The following is a 24,398-nucleotide window of genomic DNA, read 5'->3' on the forward strand; positions in this document are numbered from 1 at the left end:
AAGCCATTTGTTTTACTATGCTTAATCAGCAGAAATTAGACTATTAACCACTAAGTTTTCCACTGTGTTGCTGGGCTCCGAGATAGTATATATTATAGGATTAGTACAGATTATGCACTGTATACCTATTTCTCACAGATAGTGAGAAAAACATGGGAACTCCAGGAAAGAGTTTTTATCAGGATGTGAGACAGCATGTGTGGCCTGTGGGCACCATGGCGCACACTGCAGCTCTGTGGGAGGAAAACCACACCGCTCTTCCAACAGAAAGCCAGTCAGCTCCTGCTTGGGTGACTGATCATGCCCTGCGTAGGGGCCATTGGGTGACTGATCCTGCCCCGTGTAGGGGGCATTGGGTGACTGATCATGCCCTGCGTAGGGGGCATTGGGTGACTGATCATGCCCTGCGTAGGGGGCATTGGGTGACTGATCATGCCCTGCGTAGGGGGCATTGGGTGACTGATCATGCCCTGCGTAGGGGGCATTGGGTGAATGATCATGCCCTGTGTAGGGGGCATTGGGTGACTGATCATGCCCTGTGTAGGGGGCATTCAGGGGGGTTCAGCGGTGTTGGGGTGTCAGTGTGGTAAAGGGGGTACTGCAGTGTTGGGGTGTCAGTGTGGTAAAGGGGGTTCAGCAGTGTTGGGGTGTCAGTGTGGTAAAGGGGGTACTGCAGTGTTGGGGTGTCAGTGTGGTAAAGGGGGTTCAGCAGTGTTGGGGTGTCAGTGTGGTAAAGGGGGTACTGCAGTGTTGGGGTGTCAGTGTGGTAAAGGGGGTTCAGCAGTGTTGGGGTGTCAGTGTGGTAAAGGGGGTTCAGCAGTGTTGGGGTGTCAGTGTGGTAAAGGGGGTTCAGCAGTGTTGGGGTGTCAGTGTGGTAAAGGGGGTACTGCAGTGTTGGGGTGTCAGTGTGGTAAAGGGGGTTCAGCAGTGTTGGGGTGTCAGTGTGGTAAAGGGGGTTCAGCAGTGTTGGGGTGTCAGTGTGTTAAAGGGGTTTCAGCAGTGTTGGGGTGTCAGTGTGGTAAAGGGGGTACTGCAGTGTTGGGGTGTCAGTGTGGTAAAGGGGGTCCAGCAGTGTTGGGGTGTCAGTGTGGTAAAGGGGGTTCAGCAGTGTTGGGGTGTCAATGTGTTAAAGGGGGTTCAGCAGTGTTGGGGTGTCAGTGTGGTAAAGGGGGTTCAGCAGTGTTGGGGTGTCAGTGGCGTAAATGGGGGGGCAGGGTGCACAGGCAGGCTCGTATGTCAGTGTTAGGCACAGGCATGCGCCCCATGCTCTCCCAGGTCTGGGAGGGGGGGTAGTACCTGTGCACCAGCTGGGAGTCGCTGTGGTCGTCCTGGCAGTACCCGCCCAGCAGGTAGAGCCTGCCCTCCAGCACAGCGCAGCCTGCGCCCGCGTGGGGGACAGGCAGGGGTGCCAGCGTGGTCCAGCTGTCACCGCGTGGGTCGTACGCCTCACACGCCAGCTGGTCGGTGTAGTAGCTGCGCAGGTTGCACAGCCCCCCCGCCACGTACAGGCGCCCCCCCAGGCTCTCCATGCAGTGCAGGGCGCGATCACCCGCCATGTCCCTCAGGTAGGTGCTGCCCCTCTCCGGGTGGTACAAGAACATGGACACCAGGCACTGGTACCTGCAGTTAAACCCCCCCGAAACGAAGATCTCTCCCCCCCACAGCGCCGCCGCATGGCCACTCAGGGGCGCATCCAGAGGGTGAGCCAGACTGGTGGGGTGGGGTGGGGGGGGGGGGTGCGGGGCAAGGGGAGTGGATTATGTCAGCCATTAGGACACTGAGACACGTTTGATTTGTTAGATAAAATTCTACAGTTTCTTCACATGTCAACACCCCCAGGGCCACCTATAAACTCTACTACCTCACCCCTAAACTCTACTACCCCACACATTAACTCTATAACCCCACCCATTAACTCTACTACCCCACACATAAACTCTACTACCCCACCCTACCTCCAGCAGTCAGTGTTGGGGCAGTAGCAGGCCACACTGTCCATGTTGTTGTTGATGTCTCTGTCCCCTCCAATGGCATAGAAACGCCCCTCTCTCTCCACCAATGAGAAGTTGCTCCTGTTCTCCTGCATGTCAGCAAGTCTCTGCCACCTGTCCTGCACAGGGTTGTACCTGTGGGGGGGTGGAGGGGGGGTTATGAGGTGATACATTCCCTGACCTGTGTAACCCCCTACCTCTGATTGGCCCTACAACCTGCTACCTGATTATCCCTACCACTCATTGGCTCTACACCTGGCTACCTAATCACCCCTACCTCTGATTGGCTCTACCTCTGGCTACCTATTCACCCCTACCTGTGATTGGCTCTACATCTGGCTATCTAATCACCCCTACCTCTGATTGGCTGTACACCTGGCTACCTAATCACCCCTACCTCTGATTGGCTCTACCTCTGGCTAACTAATCACCCCTACTTCTGATTGGCTCTACATCTGGCTACCTAATCACCCCTACCTCTGATTAGCTGTACATCTGGCAACATAATGTTCCCTACCTTTGATTGGCTCTACATCTGACTACCTATTCACCCCTACCTCTGAATGGCTGTACACCTGGCTACCTAATCACCCCTACCTCTGATTAGCTGTACATCTGGCAACATAATGTTCCCTACCTTTGATTGGCTCTACATCTGACTACCTATTCACCCCTACCTCTGAATGGCTGTACACCTGGCTGCCTAATCAGCCCTAGCTAAGAGGAAACAGAATACACTGTATATGAGCATTGGCTGTATAATATGATATGGTCACAATGGCTCAAATGACATTAAATGTAACTGAGCAAAACTGACACACAGGGCTAATAAAGAGCATCAGAGTCCTTGTCTGATTCACCTGTAGGCAGATTTTAGGGTGTCAGACTTGGCATAGAAGTGGCAGCCTCCGAACACATACAGCTGGCCCCCTAGAACCCCCAGGCCATGCCGAAACCGGGGCGGGTCGGGCATTTCTCCCAGAAGCCTCCATTCCACGTCCTTGACCAGGCCGATGTGATTGCGCAGGGCGTGGGCAAACCACAGCTGCCGGCTGGGCCGCCTCTGGCCCGAATCGGGGTCCAGCCAGTCCCCCCCAACCAGGACCAGAGTCTGCCTGGGACACCTCACCCTGCAAACCTCCCGTGAATCTGAGGATGTGAACCCAAACCTGGAGAACGAGGCTCCGTAGAGCTCCACCCCCTCTGACCCGCTGGCCCCGCCCACCTCTATCTGCAGCTCCACGGCCCGCACCTCTCGGAACTCCCGGAAGGTCATGAGCGGGAAGCGGACGGCGGCCATCACCTCTGCGGCCCGGGCCAGGCGGGCGGGGTCAGCCTGCAGCCAGGCAACCGCGGCGCGGAACACGGTCAGCTCCGAAGGAGTGCAGAGCGCATCGCTGCCCAGCACCGCCAGCACACGGTCCACCGGGAGGTCCAGGAACTTGGGCGTGACCGCTACTTCCTGGAACCGGCTGAGGAGGAAGTCATCGGCCTCCTCCTGCAGGTCATGTATCCCATAAGCCTCGGCGAAGGCGGCCACGTCCAGGCATGAGCGGGCGTCCAGGTGACTGCGCAGGAAGTGCAGACAGAGCGGCAGCGCCGGGCGCAGCTGCAGCTGCAGGGCTGTGAAGGCCTTCTCAAATACGCTGTCCCACCCCAGGCATAGCTGCCCCGTGTAGCAGCAGCTCAGCAGCTCCCCAAACCCCGCCCCCTCCAGGGCCCGTAGCTCCACCTGGTCCTGCCGGGACTCCCTCATCCCACTGCAGAACATGCCCCGGAAGTACTCACTGCAGGCCGCCAGGAGCACCCTGTGGGCTGGGGCACAGGAAGCGAGAAGAGGCAGGGGCAGAAATTGAGAAGGGGGAGGGGCAGGACGCGAGAAGGGGGAGGGGCAGGAAGCGAGAAGGAGGAGGGGCAGGAAGTGAGAAGGGAGAGGGGCAGGAAGTGCGAAGGGTGAAGGATGTTCTTATATGCATAAACATAACATATACATTGCTCTCCAGAATTATTGGTGCCAGCAATTAACATGAGCAATGAAGGTTGCATAACATTCACATTATTGTTTATCAAATGTTTTCTTTGCTCAGAAATCTTTAACACAAAAAAGTTTTATTCTGAAAAACGTGTCCCTGAAGAATATGTGCCACTTCCTGGAACCTCTGTATTTAATACTTTGGGCACCCTCTCTTTGCCAGGATAACAGCAATGAGTCTTCTCTTATAATGCTTGATGAGGAGAACACATATACAGGGATCTGAGACCATTCCTCCATACAGAATCTCTTTAGACCCTTCAGAGTCCTTAGTCCTCACTCTCCTCTTCAGCTCTTCCCACAGGCCTCTATGGGGTTAGGGTCTGGGGACGGGGGTGGCTATTGCAAAACCTTGATTATGTGGTCAATGAACCATTTTTGTGTGAATTTGGAGGTATGGTTTGGATCATTGTCCTGCTGGAAGATCCAACCATGACCGAGTTTTAGCCTGCTGGTAGAGGCAGCCAGATTTAGATCTAAAATCTCCTGGTATTTGATGGAGTCCATGATGCCCACCTCAGGTGTTTGCTGCCACAAAACTACTTTCGTCTCATCTGACCATAGAGCCTGGCTCCATTCGAAGTTACAGGGATGTGTACCAACCTCTGCGTGCTTACATTTGTGAATTTATGACAGCAGAGGTTTTCTTCTGGTAGGCCTTCCAAATAGCTCGTTGGCATTGAGGTGGTGTGTAATTGTGGAGACTTGGTGACCCCAGGATCCAACCAATTCCTGAGGTTCTCCAACTCTGATTATTTGAGAATCGTTTACCTCGGGAAGCGTCCTCTTCACTGGGGCAATATACACTTGAGTCCGCTTCACTTGGGCAATACACTTGAGTATATGAAGGTCAACAACCTTTTATCTCATTTCATTTGTGTATTCTCTCATCTTCCCCATGTTAATGGATGACTAATGGAGTTTAGCCTGCATGTCATCCCATATTTATACTCCAGTGGAAAAGGAAGTCATGAATGACCACTCGAGAGTTCCTAAAGACTCAGGCATGCTTTAAAAAGATTAATATAAATGAAAATATACATCAAATAAATTTTGTTCATAAGAATTTCTATGGGTTCTGATATTTTGAGAATGTTTATTTTTTATAAAGCTTTTTTAAAATAATCTTAACTCGATTAAAGGTTAAATTCCTCATATTTTGAGTGTAAGATCAAGCTGATAAACAACAAAGCTTTTTTTCACTGCCTTTTTCAGCTAAATTTTACCAATAATTCTGGAGGCCACAATATGTATAAAATAAAAATGGCATGCACAGACTAAGCATTATTAAGAAATATGGAATTATCTTGAAGTATAATTATTAGTTTAGTAGCATTTATCCACTTCATGCTTTTAAAGAATATTCACATAACCAAAATATGATATTGTTCAATTCATGGCATGCGCAGACAGGTCATGTGCTATAAAATTATGAATTAAAATCATTCAGGAATGGTAGTTATTGGGAACCAGCCACACACACGCCAGCAGTGGTTGGTTGTCTTTCTATGGTGACCAGTGCACCTACCAGGGAATGTCTTGCCCTCCACCTGTAGCTCCACATCACAGCCCACCTGCTCCACCCACAGCTGCCTGATGCAGTCCAGGCTCACCTCCAACACCCTCCTCTTCCTCTCGTCCTCCCTCCCTCCTCCCTCCGGCCCCTCCTCCTCTTCCTCAGTGCACAGCTGCAGGACTCTGTGGGCACCCAAAGCAACGGCGGCTGCTCGAACCCGTGAAGCGGAGCAGGGGTTCAGCCCAGCGATGGCGCCGGTGTAGGCAAACTCGACGACCGCGGCCAGCCCTTCCTGCTCCACATCCCCACTGAGACAAACGGAGAGCTCTGTGTGTGGGAGCTGTGTGTGTGTGTGTGTGTGTGGGAGCTGTGTGTGTGTGTGCAGGTGTGGGCGCTGTGTGTGTGTGTGTGTGTGTGGGAGCTGTGTGTGAGCTGTGGCCTCTCCCTCTTTGTCCCGTTCCTGTAGACTCTGCCGGATGAGCGTGGAGACGGAGGCCATGACGGGGGAGTGCGTGTGCAGTGCCCCCCCCGCTGCGGTGCTCAGGGTGAGGTCAGTGAGGAGGGCGGAGCCCTGCAGCGCCTCCAGGGAGAGGAAGAGCTCGCTGGGGTGGCTGTGCCTGTGGTATGGCTGCTCTTCATCATCCTCATCTTCCTCGCTATCCTGGTCTTCCTCACTCCTCACCTTTGCTCCCATCCTACGGCTGTTATACGCCACTATCCACCTCAGCTTCCTCTCTTCCTCCTCTATTCTCCTCCCCCCCTCCTCCATCGCACTCCTCCGCTTCTCCTTATCTCTCTGCCACCTCTCCTCCCACCCCACTGGCAGAGAAGGCTGTGTTTGCTCCATTCCTCTCTGACTGTTTTCTTTCTACTGCCTGAACACAACACCTCATCTCTTTCTCTCTCTCTCTCACACACACACACTCACATAAACAATCTAGACCCTTACCCTTACCAGGCTGCTAATAATACCTAGTAGGTCAGGGTGTTGGGTTTTCTGCACTTGCAGAGAATTTAAAATTAGCAGCACTTCCCCTGAACAGATCCTAAATAACACTGACCTTACTCTGCTATCTATCACACCAGGCTAAATAACACTGACCTCACTCTGCTAACTATCACACCAGGCTAAATAACACTGACCTCACTCTGCTAACTATCACACCAGGCTAAATAACACTGAGCTCACTCTGCTAACTATCACACCAGGCTAAATAACACTGACCTCACTCTGCTAACTATCACACCAGGCTAAATAACACTGACCTCACTCTGCTAACTATCACACCAGGCTAAATAACACTGACCTCACTCTGCGAACACACCAGGCTAAATAACACTGAGCTCACTCTGCTAACTATCACACCAGGCTAAATAACACTGAGCTCACTCTGCTAACTATCACACCAGGCTAAATAACACTGAGCTCACTCTGCTAACTATCACACCAGGCTAAATAACACTGACCTCACTCTGCAACACACCAGGCTAAATAACACTGAGCTCACTCTGCTAACTATCACACCAGGCTAAATAACACTGAGCTCACTCTGCTAACTATCACACCTGGCTAAATAACACTGACCTCACTCTGCTAACTATCACACCAGGCTAAATAACACTGAGCTCACTCTGCTAACTATCACACCAGGCTAAATAACACTGAGCTCACTCTGCTAACTATCACACCAGGCTAAATAACACTGACCTCACTCTGCTAACTATCACACCAGGCTAAATAACACTGAGCTCACTCTGCTAACTATCACACCAGGCTAAATAACACTGAGCTCACTCTGCTAACTATCACACCAGGCTAAATAACACTGAGCTCACTCTGCGAACACACCAGGCTAAATAACACTGACCTCACTCTGCTAACTATCACACCAGGCTAAATAACACTGAGCTCACTCTGCTAACTATCACACCAGGCTAAATAACACTGAGCTCACTCTGCTAACTATCACACCAGGCTAAATAACACTGACCTCACTCTGCGAACACACCAGGCTAAATAACACTGAGCTCACTCTGCTAACTATCACACCAGGCTAAATAACACTGAGCTCACTCTGCTAACTATCACACCAGGCTAAATAACACTGAGCTCACTCTGCTAACTATCACACCAGGCTAAATAACACCTGCCTGTTCCCTTGCCTGCTTAGTTTCCCTGCGTTTTGGAATTTTTGTATTTTTGTTTTCCCATGTTTTTGAGGATTTTCTTTGCCTTTGTTATCGCGGCCCAGCGAGGCGTTCTGCTCCCTTTGTTCCCTGTTCAGTTTATTAATGTCTTTTGCTTTCCCCATTTTGGACTTTCGGTATTTTTACCCTGCGCTTGGGTCCATTCCCGCACCCTGCCCTGACAATTATTCACAATGTGTAAATAATGCTGAATGTTGGCAGAACGGAGCTCCTTTCTGGTAAAACTGGTTTGATAAAACATGAGTCAGTGTGAGCATAATGTGGTTCACTTACAGTAAAACGAAAGTAAAACAGTCCACACCCAAGATACGATTAACTTATCTTTCTAGTATCTCCTTGAGAAAGTGCAGATATACAGTATACATACAGACGGGTGACAAATTTAAGGAAAAACCTGAATGTATGAGTGGAGAAACATAAGGAATGCAGATGCTTCCATACAGGTGTACTGCATGATACAATTAAACAATTAACATCCTATCATCCTCTGTGGTATGTATAAAAATGCTGAGCAGGCCCAGTTAACCTCGATTTTGGATCAGGACGGCAAGAGGAAAAGATCTAAGGGACTTTGAAAGAGGGTTTATCATTGAGGCACAGATACCAGGAGCTTCAGTCACAAAGACTGCTCAACTGGCTTGTGTTTCAATACGAACAGTGACTAAAGTGGTATTTAGATCTCTCGGGAAGACATCAGTACATAGGGTCAGAAACTGTGGTCACGTGCAACCACTGAAACTATTGCCATCATGAAGACAGTACTTGCAGCCAACTTCTAAGACTGAACTTTGGTGGTGTTTATGAGAAGCATGGAATATATCCCTGCAGATCTCTTCAAAAAATCCAAAGCAAGACTCCTGAAAAGAATGGAAGCTCTAATACAGGCAAGGAATGGACCTAAATACTGAAAGGTTTCATACTATAGGTATTTGAGAAGGTTTTTGCATAATTTTGTGTTAAATATCTGTTTACTGTTTTTCCCACAGCGCGCAGGAACTGGCACCGTGGGCTGTGCATGACAAATTGTAGTCACTCACTCACTCACTCACTCACTGACGGACAACCTGTGGGATGCATGCGCAGGTGGTGCTTCATTTAGTAGGACGGATTTTAGTAGAACGCATGTGCAGGTGTATCTCCCAAAATCACCACTTCGAACGGCACAACATTTTTTCAGCACAGCTTTATCACCTAACGTTACTTTAGCTAACCCTAACATGTCCGCGATTCGCTTACTTTACTAACCTAGTTAGCGCATACAGATGCTATCCTGCACGCATGAGTAGGAGCTAAGGACACACAGCTACAACCACCGATACAGATGTATGGACACACGGAGGACAACAAATAACGTTACACAGGTGAGGACGTGCCATGGGGTGAAGGAGCGCAGTTTGAAATTTTTCTAAAAACACAAACAACAAGAGCAGCGAGCGAGCCTCGAAATAAACACGGGTGTGAGACGGAGGAAGCGAAAGGAAGGGGGGAGGGAGGAGGGAGGCAGAATGGCGGCGACATCAGGGGGACGTGAATGAGGTCATAATAATTGGCAAAATGCAAAATGCGGGGAATTCAAATGGAGTTGGAAGATACTTTGGTGATGGTGGTTGAGCATGACTGCTCCATGAATGGATCAGAGGTAGGCAGTTTGGCAGAAATAGATAATTATGAAGGGAGAGATGAAGAGAATAAGGGGGAAATGAGGGGACGAATGAATGAAAATCAAGGCAAACAGGTAAAAGGGAATAAAAGAGTAAGAATTGACACTGATGAAAGATCTGAAAGTGAGGAAGAAGGGCATGAGGGCATAGTTCAGAGGGAAAGACCTGAGAAACTAGGTTTTATGAGTCACCCAGTGAGAATGTATGTGCCAAAGCCATTGAGGTGGCTAGCTTCAATATAATTCTTATATCAAGAGAGGTAGGTCTTAACAGGGTAGCATTGGTGCATTATTTTGAATGTCACTTCCTTAACCTTGTTAGTTAATAAGTATTTTCTTGACAGTAACCATGACCATTTCCACTGGAGGTTGTTAAATATGTTGTTCCAGAAAAATACTACAGGGGAGGTAATACTATCCCTGAGGATTATATTCCTTATGCATTGGTTAGTAGCTTTGACACTTATTAAAGGACATTCAGCATCAATATAAATGTTACCAGGGTCTAAGGAAGGAATCACTCTGTCTTTTCCCTTGGGCGCAGATGCCAATAGTATTTTGGCACCAGTGGGAATTGCATCGAACACAATAGCAAAATCCTTTGGATTGACTGGCAAAAAAATATAAATTAAGGAATTCTTCATAGGTGAGTAGATGGCTTGCAGAGTTGAACAGCTGACTAACTAATAATATGTTTCTGTCAAACCATCTCCTATTGAATAGAGTCTTATTCTTAAATCGTATGTCAAGATTGTTCCATATAAAATATTTATGTGGAGAAAAGTTATGCTTATACATTAGTGACCAGCTTAAGAGCATTTGTTTATGAAAAGCTGAAAGTTTTAATGGAATCTTCGAAATACTGAAATTGCACCTTAACAAAAAAGGTAAGCCACCAACAGAATTAAAAATAACAGAGGGTATAACATTCCAAATTGAGGAGGGATTCTTGAGAAAAGCTTTGATCCAGTTTATCTTAAAGGTTATGTTTAAAGTGGAGAAATCTAGAGCACTAGTACCACCCAAGCATGGCTTATTCATTAATACATTCTTTTTAATTAGGTGAGGTTTCTTTTTCCAAATAAAATTAAATAAGAGTTTGTCTATTTTAGTACAGCAATCTTTGGGTACATCCATTGCTTGGGCATTATAAATTACTCTAGACAGGCCCTCTACCTTTGTTATCAAAGATCTTCCAAAAATTGATCAGTCCCTTTGAAGCCAGAGGTTGAATTTCTGTTCAATTGTTTTGATCAAAGGACTAACATTTTATAGTGCTCTGGAGTTCTGGTCTTTCTTTATAATTATTCCATGATATTTAACTGTGTTTTTTACCAGTATGTTATGTAACCTTTCATCATCACATGTTTTAATGGGAAGTAGTTCACACTTTGCTATGTTTAGAAAGAGACAAGAAGCTTTGGAGAAGGTATTGATTACTTCAATAGACTTTCTAATCTGGTCTTCGTTCTTTAAAAATAATGTTGTGTCGTCAGCTAGTTGGCTGATGGAGATAGTTTTATCAGCAATGGATAAAACCAAAATACCACTGTTTTTAATGTGAATTGAGAGAATTTGCATAGCAAGTAAAAACAGATAAGGTAAGATCGGGCACCCCTGTCGAATACGTCTATTAATACTAAATCTTTTACATGTGCCATGTGATAATTTGATGGAGCAATTGCTATTTTTGTAGAGGGTTCTGATTGCATTTGAGAATGTACTACCAAAACCAAAAAGATCTAGTGCTGTAAAAATGAATTCATGCTCTATGGTGTCGAAAGCCTTATAAAAATCCTAGAAAAGAATAAATCCCTCATTATTCACTAGGTCTGAATAATCTAAGATGTCTTGTACAAGTCTGGGGGTGTTGTGTCTGTAATCCTGCAACTGTGGCGTGGATGACGTCACACACGGGCGCCGCTGTTGCCGACGGTGGAATGTAAACAGTAACTACAATGCGAGAATTCACGGGGCAGATAATGTAACCTTAACCCAACAGCCAACAGTTCGATATCAGGGATGCAGACGCGCTCCTTCACAGTTATGTGACGAGGATTACACCATTTGGAGTTCACAAAGACAGCCAGACTACCCACTTTCTTCTTACTGCTCCGTATGTCCATGTCCGCCCTCACCAGCGAGAAGCCGTCCACGTCAATCAAACCGTAGGGTGTATTCCCACTCAGTCATGTCTCCGTGAAGCACAGAATACTACAGTTGCGGAACTCGCGTTGGTTGCTCATCAGGGCTCAAGTTCGTCCGTTTTGTTTGCCAGTGATCTAACATTTCCCATGACAATGGATGGAAGGTAGCGTTTAAACCTTCTTTTATTTCTTTCCAGCCTCTCCTTTGCCCACATTCCTGCTGTCTTTCCCCGGCGTCGCCTCCGTAGTACAGCCGGTGTATCTCACGGCAGAGCAGCTGCGCTTTCCCGATACGGAAGAAGTGCTTCTCTATACAGTCCGGTTCAACTCGCGACACATAGCTGCTAAAAAGCACTAAAAACTGTAAACCTGAACACTATGAGCAAAGTATACTCAAACTAAAAACACAAAACTAACTAAAAACTGAGATAAAACTAATTAAAACAGAGTAAAAAAGCAGAGTGAAGTGCAGAGCTGCTGTAACAGGCAGCCGTCACGCAGGCGCCAAAGAGGATCAATGTAAAATCAATGTTTCTATGTAAATTAGCATTAGATTCAGCCTTGTTGTTTGCTACCTAAACTTCACAGCACAGTCATTGCCGTTATCGTGATTGTAGCATGAAGTGTCTATTTTAAAAATCAATTTAAACAGTAAGAATTCTGACACAACCAACAGCCATATATCAGCGCGTAACATCAACCATACAGTACATATATACATACAGTGCCCTCCAAAAGCCAGAGGCATTGTAATGTCTGAGTGAAATCTGTTATTTTTGTTGTTTGCTTAAGGCATTTAGATTTGAAACGAATGAATAAATAAGATAAAAATATGGACACTCCACTTCTATTTAATGCTATTTACATGTGTATGTTTTACCATTTTACAGAAACAGCTGTTTTTGTGCTGATAATACATAATTATTCATATTTTCTCCCTCCTAAAGTGTTCAAGTGTCTGCAGGTATCCCGTACTTTTCTCCAGTGCTGATGAGAAACCGAAACCATCCACTCCTGTGCAAAATGAGAAACGCCCACAATTTAAGCTGATAAATGTTCATTCCTCCCCTCCTCAAACCAGTCTCTCTGCCACCCTGCTACTGACAGCAACAAGTTTGCTTCTTGTAGATAAAATTTATAACTGCCATTCAAACTGCTTTTGGAAGAAGAATTCTTAATCTGTGGTAAGTATATATATATTTTCTTATTCGTTTAGCCCTGGCACCTGGACACATACCTGGGTGTATATCTGTTTCACCTTTGCTTTCAGTCCAGTTTATATTTCTTTGATAATTTTACTATGCTATACAGCTGAACACACAGTGAAAGGAACTTAGCTACATTAGCTCACTGGCCCAGGTTTAAATGGAGTCAGGCACTGTGGTGCTGTTTTTTAAAAGGATTAATGAGCCACAGACTCAATGGCTCAGTGGGGGTTCAGTAAGTTTTCTCCAAATAGTGGTCTACGCTGAAGACCCTCCTCTTTAATCATGCTAGATAGACAGCTCCTAACCTACTGTAATTATGTTAGGCCCAATTTAACATGTCTTGCCTGCTCTGTATGTCGCAGAGTAGATGTTGTTGTGGGTCCACCCTAGCACAGAGATCAGGGCTTTACTTCAGCATTAACTGGCTCAATCGCTAATGCCCTTCATGAGTTATTGTGAGACCTGCAACTGTTTAAAGTCAGAACTTACACAGAACTCAAACAAAGTTTTTTATTGAAATATGAATAAATATTTCTGTTTGAATTCAGTAATAATGCATTCACAGCAAGGTGTATCTTATAGCTTGTACAGGTATATGCACCTCTTGGCCATTAAGCTAATATTCAGCTAAGCATATTAGCATGAATAGTATAATCTCATAGGAAGGACAAAACACAAGCATACAAAAGAACAAGATCATCGAGCTTAGACTTGAGTGAAGAGTGTTCTTATCAAATTCCATTGGCAGAATGCATTTCCAAGAATACAAGGACAGAGAACACCAGGGGCCCCATGACAAGATGTGATTGTGGCCCCACCCAGTGAATGATTGATCACAGAGTGGAGGGTGTTTTTTATACCCCCTCCTCTGGCTTCTGATTCTATCAACTCTTTATCCCTCTTAACATCTACTACAGCACTCACTAATTATCCTGCCCAGTGTATTTGAGATGTGATGCATCCTGGTGATGTGCAGTTACTGCTTTGCTGAAAGGAAGTTCAAACTCGTATTTCAGATTTATCAGCATTAAAGCAGAATGGGTTTGTGGATATATGGTTCATATGGCCAATAGGCCTAGTGGGCTACACATACTGTAGCTACTACAAGGGCATAAAGAGTGACATATCAGTGCGCTAAAATGAAAATTTTTGGCTGATACAAATTTCCAAATATTTTGAAAAATATTGGCAGATGCCAGTACTAATTGTTCGATGATTCTGCTTCCATAAGTTTTATGTTAATCTGTTTAAAATCTTGCAGTTTGAAAAAAAATAATTATGACCCTTTTTCAAATTCATAAAACTTTAAATGCATCCCTCAAACTGAAAGTACATTCCTGAAATGGAAAACAGAGTGCTATTATTTTGTATTTGACAGGTAAATGAAAACCAACTCTTGGATTGCAAATAAACTATTGATTTTTTCTTTTTGATTGACAAAACGTAACTAGAGCTGACATTGGTGCATCCCAACAAAAAGTAATTTAAATTGAAGTTAGGTTCCCGGAGGATGGCCAGTAAACATGTTCTAGTTGTATAAATGGATGCAATGTAAATTCTATGTAAAAAAAAAAGTTATGGAAGTCGCTATGGATAAGTGCATCTGCTAAATGCTTGTAATGTAATGCATCTGATGTAATTCAGTTTTATTTGTATACCACTTTTTTACAGACACTTTACAGAAAAACAGGAAATATAAAAAACTGGGCAATAGAGCCCGTGGGAAGCAGATACAGGCCTACCTGCACTTCAGGTGTTCTGTTCTGAGGTAAGTGGGTCTACCTGCACTTCAGGTGTTCTGTTTGTGTTTCAGTATGAAGTTGCCTGCTGTTCTGTCATGCAAGGTCCTCCTTTCGCCTCTATGCTAGCTTCTCTGCGCTTCTATGCTAGCTTCTCTGCGCCTCTATGCTAGCTTCTCTGCGCCTCTATGCTAGCTTCTCTGCGCCTCTGTGCTAGCTTCTCTGCGCCTCTGTGCTAGCTTCTCTGCGCCTCTGTGCTAGCTTCTTTGCGCCTCTGTGCTAGCTTCTCTGCGCCTCTGTGCTAGCTTCTCTGCGCCTCTATGCTAGCTTCTTTGCGCCTCTGTGCTAGCTTCTCTGCACCTCTGTGCTAGCTTCTCTGCACCTCTATGCTAGCTGCTCTGCGCCTCTATGCTAGCTGCTCTGCGCCTCTATGCTAGCTTCTCTGCGCCTCTATGCTAGCTCCTCTGCGCCTCTATGCTAGCTCCTCTGCTCCTTCTTCAACCCCTTAAGTCACGCCGCTGGTATTCTGGCTAGAGTGCGTTTATTTGCATTCACTCATTTTTTTTTTTTTTATAGTGAAATTTTCAATAAGGTCACAAGATACCTCATGGTTCTGTCTATATAAACTATTTTAGTAATGCCAATATTTTAACATGTGGGGTCACAGAACAGGTTTGGGGGGGTCCTCAATTTCTTTGTGTTTTGGAACTATGCAGAGGAAACAAATAACAATAAATTTGGTATGATTGTCAGGACAAGAATCCAGCTGACTAAATTAATAGTAACTTTTAGTCCCAAAAACATACTAACTCACCTAGGTAGAATGACCATTTTTTATGTCAAAATTCTTACATTTACACACCTACTGTACAAAATACTGTCAAAATACTATCTCCGGTTTGTATAGATTCTCTGGAGCAAAACAAGTCCACCTATAAGCTTCTCTGTCCAGTGCTGGTCAAACAGTTCTTCAGTATATTCAACAGGACCCACAACGACCCAACATGGACAGTATAACTTCTGCCCAATACACTGCCAGCTAGTGCCAAGCTATTATAGTGATGACAGAAGCATTTTTGATAACGAAATTATGTTTCTAACGGTGTATCAGTTGTTAGGCTTGCATAAAAGGACATGCATTTTCTCTCCTGTATAAACACACCATAACATTTTCAGGATTATGGATTATGCCTGCAGTCAAATAGGTTCAAGAATAATAACCATTTTATTTATGTCATTTTCAGGCTTGTGTTAAAAAAGAGGCGCTACCAAAGGAGTTAACCAATGTGCCATGTTATCTGCCAGATTCTCTCAAGCCACTCCTTATTGGATAAGCGTATACTCTCTGTTTTCAGTACGAAAATGGTGTCTACAGACTCACCATAACAATAATTAATAATGGGTATTGTCCATAATTTACTGAATGTCATTATTGTGATTGTGCAGTAAAGCATCATGGGAAATAACCAAAGCATCCTGGAGCAGCACGGATACACCCTGGTTGGAGAAACTGGGCAGGGAGCTTTTGGTAAAGCTCTACGGGTGAAGAATGAGAAGGATGGCAAGGATTACGTAATAAAAACGCTCCAGAAAACAGTAAGTGACTCAAACCTGTGTCAGAGCTGTCAGAATTGTTGCATACCTGTCACACACCTGTCTCATACCTGTCTCCAAACCTTCTCCTGGGGCCTCATTTATAAAAATGTTATTTGTTTAAACTATTTCAAATACACTATATGACCAAAAGTATCTGGACACGCCTTAGTCTGAGGCTGTTTTTCATGGTTCGGGCTAGGCCCCTTAGTTTCAGTGAAGGGAAAGCTTAATGCTACAGCATATGATCACATTCCAGATGATTCTGTACTTCCCCAACAGTTTGGGGAAGGCCCTTTCCTGTTTCAGCATGACAATGCCCCTCGGCACACAGCGAGGTCCATAAAGAAATTGTTTTCTTGACAATGGTATGGAAGAACTTGACTGGTGGATCAGTAAGTAGCCTACCGTTAGCTAGGGACAGTTAAATAGCTTTCAAGCTTAAACATGCCATATCAAACATTTTCTTTATTTGGGTGAAATGTCTGGAGTTTGAGACTGAGTATAGAGTCTAATGTTAATGTACAGTAGCTCAGTGTTACAATGTTATTACACAGTGAATGAGCTCCAGGTTTAACTATACAATGGTAAAGCCTAGTTTATGTTGCTTTCTTTAATTTTGTCTTGTTGTGAAAGGTTACTACTCCAACCTGCTCTAATCCAGCTAGTGATGAGGAGTTTACGTATGACGTGTTTTACAGATATGAATGTTAATGAGTGCAGGATACACACCCACCTTGTCTACTTGTGTTTATTGCAATTTAATAGTTACAATTTGGTTAAAAACTTGAAAGAAATATTAAGAAGACAATAAATTTCTCACTTCTGGGGAATTTAACCACAATTTGAATCCAGTTGTGTGGACCTTCAAAACAGAGTATCAGCATCTTGTGCACTTATGTATATAAATCTGAAAATAATAATTTGTTTTATTTACTTGCATAAATACATACAGTATTTTGTAATCAGAATGTGTCAGCATATCCAAAAAAGGTGAGAACAGGCCATTCAGCCCAACAATGCTAAATGATTGAGTTTGAGTTTCTGCCTCTATTACATGACCTGGCAGGCTATTCCACCACTCTCTGTGTGAAATTGATATAAATGAGGAAGAGCAGTGGTACCAGCACCAATCCTTCTGGGACTACACTTCCCAGAGTTCCCTGTTCAGATAATATCCCTCCTACTACTACTCTTTGTGTCTACCCTGTAGCCAGTTCCAAATCCACTCTGAAATGCCTCCTGTAATTCCTACTGTCTTCATTTTACTAACAAGTCTCTCATGTGGTACCTTATCAAATGCCTTTTGGAAATCTAAGTATATAACCTCATAAGCCTTGTTATAATCAAAACACTTTTAACTTGTCTCTAATGAAAGATTCCAGTATTTTACATGTGATGTAAGTTAAACTAACAGGCCTGTAGTTTCCTGGATCAGTGCAGTCCCTTTTCTTATATATTGGCATTATATTACCTTGCTTCCAGTCCTCAGGACTGTCTAAAAATACCTACGAGTAGTTTCAAGATATCTCACCTGACTCTTTGAGTACCCTTGGGTATATGCCATAAGGGCTTGCAGCCTTATTTGTCTTTTGTTTATGTAATTTATCCAGTACTTCATTATCCTCAATTTCAATATCTGCTTAGACATGCTGAGTGCTGAATATATATGCCTTCCAGTCTATTAGAAACCTCTTCTCTAGTAGAACTCTCAACAAAACAATTATTTAAGGCATCAGCAATACATTTATTCTTACAAAGCAATGCTCCTTCTTCATTCAAGATGCACCTGATATCCTCTTTCACTTTCTTTTTCCTGCTACAGTGTTGAAAGAAACGTTTAGGATTATTTTTTGCATCTTGGACAATTTTATTTTCAAAGAGAATTTTGGCTTCCAGTAGTTATTTTTTAACCTTAGCACGCATATTACAATATTCAGCCTTATTACACCCAGTGCTGTCATTTTTTAAAAATCTTCTACATTTTATTTTCTCTCAAACTCTCCCATATGGCATTGTACATCCAGTGGGGAGATTGCTTCTATAAACCCCATAAACCTGTACTAGGGGAGGTTCTGCCCCTAATCTTTTCTGCTAGCTCCACAAATTTGTCCTGCAGAACCACAAACCTACCTTAACCTATGTCATTGGTTCCTACACGAACCACCACCACTGGATCCCACCCTGCTCTGGCCAGGAGCTTGTCCGTACAGTCCAGGAGATCTCCTACCTGGGCACCAGGCAGGCAACATACCGTACAAGACTCCTTTTCATGCAAACAGACTATGCTGTCACTGTCCCCTAATCTATATCGCACTGCACACTCTGGACAACTAGCAGCAGAAACCGGAGACCTGGCCAGTAGCAAAAGAGGAATGCAAGCAGTGCTATTTATAGAGGGGACTCTGAGGAGGGCCTGTGGTTGCATCTAGCCTATCACACAGCAGCTTTAAGATCACATTCCCCTCAACAGTGTACACATTCAGCTAAAATATGCAATGTGTTTCTTTGACTACAGATAATGGTATGCAATAGTCAGAGAGCAGTTGTGTCTGGAAAAAAAAACAATATCCACACCAGATAATCAGACTTTCCTAATCTTGCATTCTTCGTGCCTAAAATTTATTCTCAGTTAAATGTTATTCTTAACATGGACGCACAGTTCACTTCAAGGATCTGTGCACAGCCCTCAAATATACAGTATCTCCAAATGTCCGGCAAGTAATTCATTTACATCCAGTATAAACTTTGCTTACAGATATTTGTATCCATCTCAAACTGGGGTTTTACTGATAACTACTTTAGTCATGCACTATTTAGGAGACATTTTTATTTATGAGACCATTTTATAAATGAGGCCCCTGGATTTTTCAGCTTTGTGTCACCCTTAAAAACGAATAATCCCAGTCACATTAACTTATTTAATATGAAGAATTATGAATGCATTATGAAAAAAGTCTGACGTTCTGACATCAAACCAACTCTGGAAGCAGTGAATACCACAAGTTTAAATCAAAATTCAGTTTACTGAAGACATGGATAAAAGGTTCAGAAAAAAGATATTTAGTTTACTGCTCACAGTTTTATGTTTTTCCTTTTCAGAACATGATGCGAGAAGTGTCTGAGCTAGAAGCTTTGAAACACCCATTCATTGTCCAGTACAATGACTCTTTTGAAGGTAGTATATCATTAAAACAATTCACAAAATGTATAATTAATAATGAAACATGCATTACGTTATCCCCATATTACTGTGACACTTCTAAAATAATGAGAATAAATATGGCTGCAAGCAGCAAGGAAGGGGTCAAGCACTACACCTTCATGTGACCAAGTCTACTGGTTGGCTTGTTTGGATTTGTCACTGTAATGTTACCCAATAATTGGGTTGAAATATCTCCTTTCATTTTTGGAGTAATTGGCATGTAAACCTGGTTTTTGATATAGCTCCCCCAAGCGGAAAAATTCCACTGAACTTGGTGTGTGCCCCCCAGGCCTGTGTACCAAGTTTGATGACAACAGGCGGAAGGGTTACAAATATGTAGCTACTCTTCCTTTACAGCTCCTTAACTACCAAATTTTTTTGTTATATTGTAGCCATATTCTTCAAACACACAGCTAACTTTTACCAGCTCTTTAAGAAAATGGTCCATAGATGTAATGCCCAAAATTGGTGCTAGAATAGGCAATGGTTCTAGGAGAAGATGGCTAAATGAGTTCTTGACAAAATCCAAGATGACCAAAAAACAAACTGGTCAACAACAAAGCAGATATGATTTCTAGTTTACTGCAGTAGTCCAAAAAAAAGTTTGACTGAAATCTGCTTTCATTGTAGAGTAAACTACATCAACATTCTTTTTCCTGATATAGTGCCCCCAAGTGGTAAAATTTGATATAATTGGCTGTGTAAGCCTTCAGCCCCCTGCTAAATCTGAGTCAGTCCACAACAAAGTGCGGCCGACATATGGCTCGCTTCCTGTTGTTTGTTTACACCAGCTATATTGTTTGAGCTAACAACAATTTTTGAACTTAGAACTTTTGGTCAGAGTACTCTCTAGATGATGCAGGGAGAATGTTATGGTGATCTGTTGAACGATCTAGGCGAAGATTTTTAAAATGTGTTTTTCAAAAAATTCTAAATGGCAAAAAATCCAATGTGGCAGAAGTTGACAGAAGAAGATACATTCAACTTAGCAGGACCTAAGGATCATTGAGAAACCAATCATGACCCTAGGCCAAATGGTTCAAAAGTTATTGCCGAAAACCTAATGTCAATTTTGGCCTGTTTGTGGTGCTAGAGGTGTGGATGAACTGACCCCAAACTTGGTGTCTGGATATCTTTGTTTGTCCTCAATCAATGTGCTAAATTTCACAAAAATTCTCTGAGTGCTTCTATTCGCTGCCATCAAGGGCGTAGAAGTGAGCGGACAGGGGGGACATGTCCCCCCCAATAATCGAAACAGTTAAACTTGACCGTCTGCACTAATTTTAACGGGGAAAAAATGCTCACTTTATTTTGAAAGGTATGCTGCGGGAGTGCAGTGAACAAGTCCACCCGATGCAGCGAATATCATTCCTATGAATGGAGCCCACTCTTTAGAAAATCACCCCATTCAAATCCTGCTGTAGGTACCTACGAACCAGTTGGCTCACTGGGTTGCTAGCAGACGATTGAATGGAGACAGTATCAATCTTCAAATATCGCCCCATTCAAATCGGGCACTGACATTTTGTGCGGAAGTATGGGAGGAATGCTATTGCTATTAACATATTAAAAAGGTTGCTTGCATTTCTCAAACTGTATTATAGTTTTTATAAAGTTATATGTATTGTTCAAATGTCAGACACTGAACATGCATTAATTGGTTTTTTGGTGCCTTATGTCTATCAAAGAATATAACCTTTTTTTGGCTGCATCATGAATCTATAACCATTTGACAGATTTTCTGAAGCTGGAATGCATTTTAATGTTTGCTGAAAGTTTTATAGCTGGCTCTAGTGTAACCAATGAACTTTTCTACTAGCCACTGTATATTAATTGTTGTGGGGGTGGGCAGGGGTAGGGGCTTGGGAGCAAATGTCAAACCCACTCCTACGGCCCTGGCTGCCATAGACTCGCATGGCAGAATTTTTTTTTAACAAAATTCAATAAGTGCCAACAAACCATTGATGCTTGATAACGTAGGGACCACAGAAAATATGTAATAAAGTAGTGGCCACAGAAAGGGTAGGACAAAGTAGGTTCCTCCACGTCACCACACACCCCGATTCACACATCGGGACACAATTTAAGAACATGTGTGATTTAGATGTGTGGAGGTCAGAACAGCTGAGACACTGACCCATTTCAAACGACGACTGAACACTCACCTCTTCAGGCTGCACCTCTCCCCATCCCTCCCTACCCCCCTGTAAATGACTGTAAGCTTAGGGTTGTAACTAGGCAGCTGTTTCGTAGGTGATTTAGGTGCAATAACTGTCTTAACTACTACTTGTATTTTTTCCATAGACTGCGTTGTTGCCGTTCTCGTTGTTAGTGTTAATCAGTTTAACCTTCAGGGTCCAAGTTGAACTATGCGGTTGTTCCCTGCACTTGGACCGGTACTTCTCTCTAGGGGTTTCGTCATACTTGTTCCTGGTTATGGTTATACACTTTGTTGTACGTTGTTCTGGATAAGACCGTCTGCCAAATGCCTGTAATGTAATAATGTAAAGATGGCATCATTACACTGACATGCAAACATTTTGGCACCCCTGGTCACATTGGATGCTTTTTAAGAGAAAATAAGTTAACACAACCCCTGCAAGGAATTAGCATAACATTGTAAAGATTTGTATTTAGTCGCAGGGAGGAAAACAAATTTATCTGACTCCATTAACTTCAAAACGTGGATGTTTGTGAATATGGGTTCACGTATGTGGATTGACTTTGGTCAAATGCTGAAATAATGCTGCAATAATGGGCAGCAAGACATTGTACCCCAGAAAGCAAGACTCCTTGCTTGCAAGATCTCCTGCTGCTAGGCATTCATATAATTGTTCTCTGACTCTAAGACATTCTATCCTAGCTGATAAAGTCATCTAGTCATCTGGGAGTCTTGCAAATAGTGTTTCTGCATCATGAAGAGGAACGTTTAACCTGGGGAAGAAATTATGATTGTCCGGGTACAAAATCTAACATCTACCCCAGAGAGCCCTCACTAAGGTTACTCCATCTGGGTAGTGAATCTTGTGAATCGGTTGATCATAATAAGGATAGTCAGTTCCAATAATGCTGAAAGGTAAACAATTTATTTACAAAACAGGAAAAATTAAGATTGCGAATTCATACAATGCGAAAAGACATAAAATGTAACAAACTAAGAAAAACAAAAGGAACAAAAAGATAGTGATGTATGCCCAAAATGCTCATATAAGAATCTGTGGTACCAGGAAAACTATTAAGCAGATTCTTCCTGAGTATCCCTTTGGTCTTCCCTTAAATGTGTTACTGAGCAAGTCTTCCACACTACACACCTCCCTTAGTTTGCCCAAATAAGGTCTGACTTGGCCAGTGTTCTGGCTCCCCTACTGCCACCCCCAACATACCCTGTTTCTACAGGAATAGGGGGATGCATTCCAAAACAATGGGCATTAATAAGGAGTTGGTCCTTACCTCCACTCTTCTGGAAAGGCTTTCTAGTAGATTTTGAAACATGGCTGCAGGGATTTGCTTCCATTCAGCCACAAGAGCACTAGAGAAGTCAGGCGCTGATGTTGGGTGATAAGGCAGCTGGTGTTCCAGTTCATCCCAAAAGTGTTCAATGGGGTTGGGGTCAGGGCTCTGTGCAGGCCAGTTAAGTTCTTCCCCACCAAACCATTTTTTTTACGAACCTCGCCTTGTGCAGGGGGGCACTGTTATACTGAAACAGGAAAGGGTCAAACCATGAAAAGCAGCCACATTCCTCCTCCACCAAACTTTACAGTCAGCACTATGAATTCAGGCAGGTAACATTCTCCTGGCATTTGCTCAGATTCATCCATCAGACTGCCAGATAGAGAAACATTATCCAGAGAACACGTTTCCACTGCTCCAGAGTCCAATGGCAGTGTGCCGAAACTTTTTTTTCTTAAATTCAATAAATCATGCGATTTGACCAGGGGTGCCCAAAAATTTGCATACCACTGTATAATTGTGGATTTGATGTTAGTTTCAGATCATTTTATTTAATTAATTTATTGTATTTATATCATAATATTGTGGTCAAACCTTAAGCCAGACACAGCATGTCAATAAAATGTAATTATTGCCAGCCAGTGTCATACAATAATAAACAACACCATAAGAGTGGAACACCCTGCCACCACAGCAACAATAGGTCATTTTGTCTTTATGTCAGAACATAACAGCTGCTGTGCATTTGACTGGTTTGTAAATGGAAGACCATCTTTATTTCCTGCTTTTAAACAACTGTCCTTGGTCAAATTATTTTTCTTATGTATTTTGAGAAATATTAATCCTACTGTGGAAACCAATCAAGTAACATGAAAATGATTCTCTTTTTACAGATGATATGAATGTCTACATAGTTGTGGAGTATTGTGAGGGTGGGGATCTTTCTCAGGAAATTAAAAAGCAGAAAGATACTGGTGAATATTTCCCAGAAGATCAGGTAAGCAAGTTCAGCGACATGTTTATTTTGTTAAAGATGTAGTTTTCCCCCCTTTTCCCCCTGTTCCCTGAGGGAATGCCCAGTCCAGCTCACACTGCAGAGCTGCTGCTACCCTTCACTGGATTCAGGAGTGCACAGACGAGCAAGAGCTCTCCTCTGCAGCACATGATGTCAGCCACTGATTCTTATTCAGTGATACCAAAGCCCTATTAGCATCACCCTGCAAGGCTACCAGCCATGTGGCACTAGCACACTGGAACAGAGCCTTAACAGATACCAGACCATGGGGCCCGTCCACACACTGGAACAGAGCCTTAACAGATACCAGACCATGGGGCCCATCCACACTCTGGAACAGAGCCTTAACAGATACCAGACCATGGGGCCCATCCACACTCTGGAACAGAGCCTTAACAGATACCAGACCATGGGGCCCGTCCACACACTGGAACAGAGCCTTAACAGATACCAGACCATGGGGCCCGTCCACACACTGGAACAGAGCCTTAACAGATACCAGACCATGGGGCCCATCCACACTCTGGAACAGAGCCTTAACAGATACCAGACCATGGGGCCCATCCACACTCTGGAACAGAGCCTTAACAGATACCAGACCATGGGGCCCGTCCACACACTGGAACAGAGCCTT

The 24,398-nt window shown here is 43.8% G+C and overlaps 2 protein-coding genes across 19 annotated transcripts in view; one reads left to right on the forward strand and one right to left on the reverse strand.

The window, feature by feature from the left end:
• Nucleotides 1-24,398, forward strand: part of LOC135258686 (serine/threonine-protein kinase 3-like) — a 136,485-nt gene that overhangs the window by 76,941 nt on the left and 35,146 nt on the right. For 3 of the 18 annotated variants that reach the window (XM_064342144.1, XM_064342152.1, XM_064342161.1), the window contains exons 1-6: nucleotides 11,303-11,718; nucleotides 12,502-12,738; nucleotides 14,434-14,530; nucleotides 15,948-16,097; nucleotides 19,197-19,272; nucleotides 23,643-23,746. The exons of 6 other annotated variants lie outside the window; for them this stretch is intronic. In XM_064342144.1, the coding sequence (XP_064198214.1) occupies nucleotides 15,957-16,097; nucleotides 19,197-19,272; nucleotides 23,643-23,746 (321 nt within the window). In that variant the 5' untranslated portion in view covers nucleotides 11,303-11,718; nucleotides 12,502-12,738; nucleotides 14,434-14,530; nucleotides 15,948-15,956. Of the gene's footprint in view, nucleotides 1-11,301; nucleotides 11,719-12,501; nucleotides 12,739-14,433; nucleotides 14,531-15,947; nucleotides 16,098-19,196; nucleotides 19,273-23,642; nucleotides 23,747-24,398 lie in introns of those variants that run through there. 9 more of the 18 variants (XM_064342151.1, XM_064342149.1, XM_064342150.1 and 6 more) reach the window with 6 other exon arrangements.
• On the reverse strand, nucleotides 328-7,575 carry si:ch211-63p21.8 (kelch-like protein 33). The gene is made up of 4 exons (XM_064342143.1): nucleotides 5,552-7,575; nucleotides 2,852-3,806; nucleotides 1,956-2,126; nucleotides 328-1,710 (listed from the first exon to the last, which is right to left on the reverse strand). Exons 1-4 carry the CDS (start codon nucleotides 6,384-6,386, stop codon nucleotides 1,191-1,193), a joined length of 2,481 nt encoding a protein of 826 aa, XP_064198213.1. The 5' UTR covers nucleotides 6,387-7,575; the 3' UTR covers nucleotides 328-1,190.

Source organism: Anguilla rostrata, chromosome 7 (assembly GCF_018555375.3).
Source record: "Anguilla rostrata isolate EN2019 chromosome 7, ASM1855537v3, whole genome shotgun sequence".
Taxonomy (NCBI): Eukaryota; Metazoa; Chordata; class Actinopteri; order Anguilliformes; family Anguillidae; genus Anguilla; species Anguilla rostrata.

What these genes read in the sequence shown, in the direction of transcription:
- si:ch211-63p21.8 (XM_064342143.1), bottom strand. Translation starts at nt 6,386, where the DNA reads ATGGAGCAAACACAGCCTTCTCTGCCAGTGGGGTGGGAGGAGAGGTGG. An exon ending in ACCCTAAAATCTGCCTACAG is followed by an intron (nt 2,127 to 2,851) that starts GTGAATCAGACA and finishes ACCCCCCCACAG; the next exon opens with GTACAACCCTGTGCAGGACA. An exon ending in CCCAACACTGACTGCTGGAG is followed by an intron (nt 1,711 to 1,955) that starts GTAGGGTGGGGT and finishes CCACCCCACCAG; the next exon opens with TCTGGCTCACCCTCTGGATG.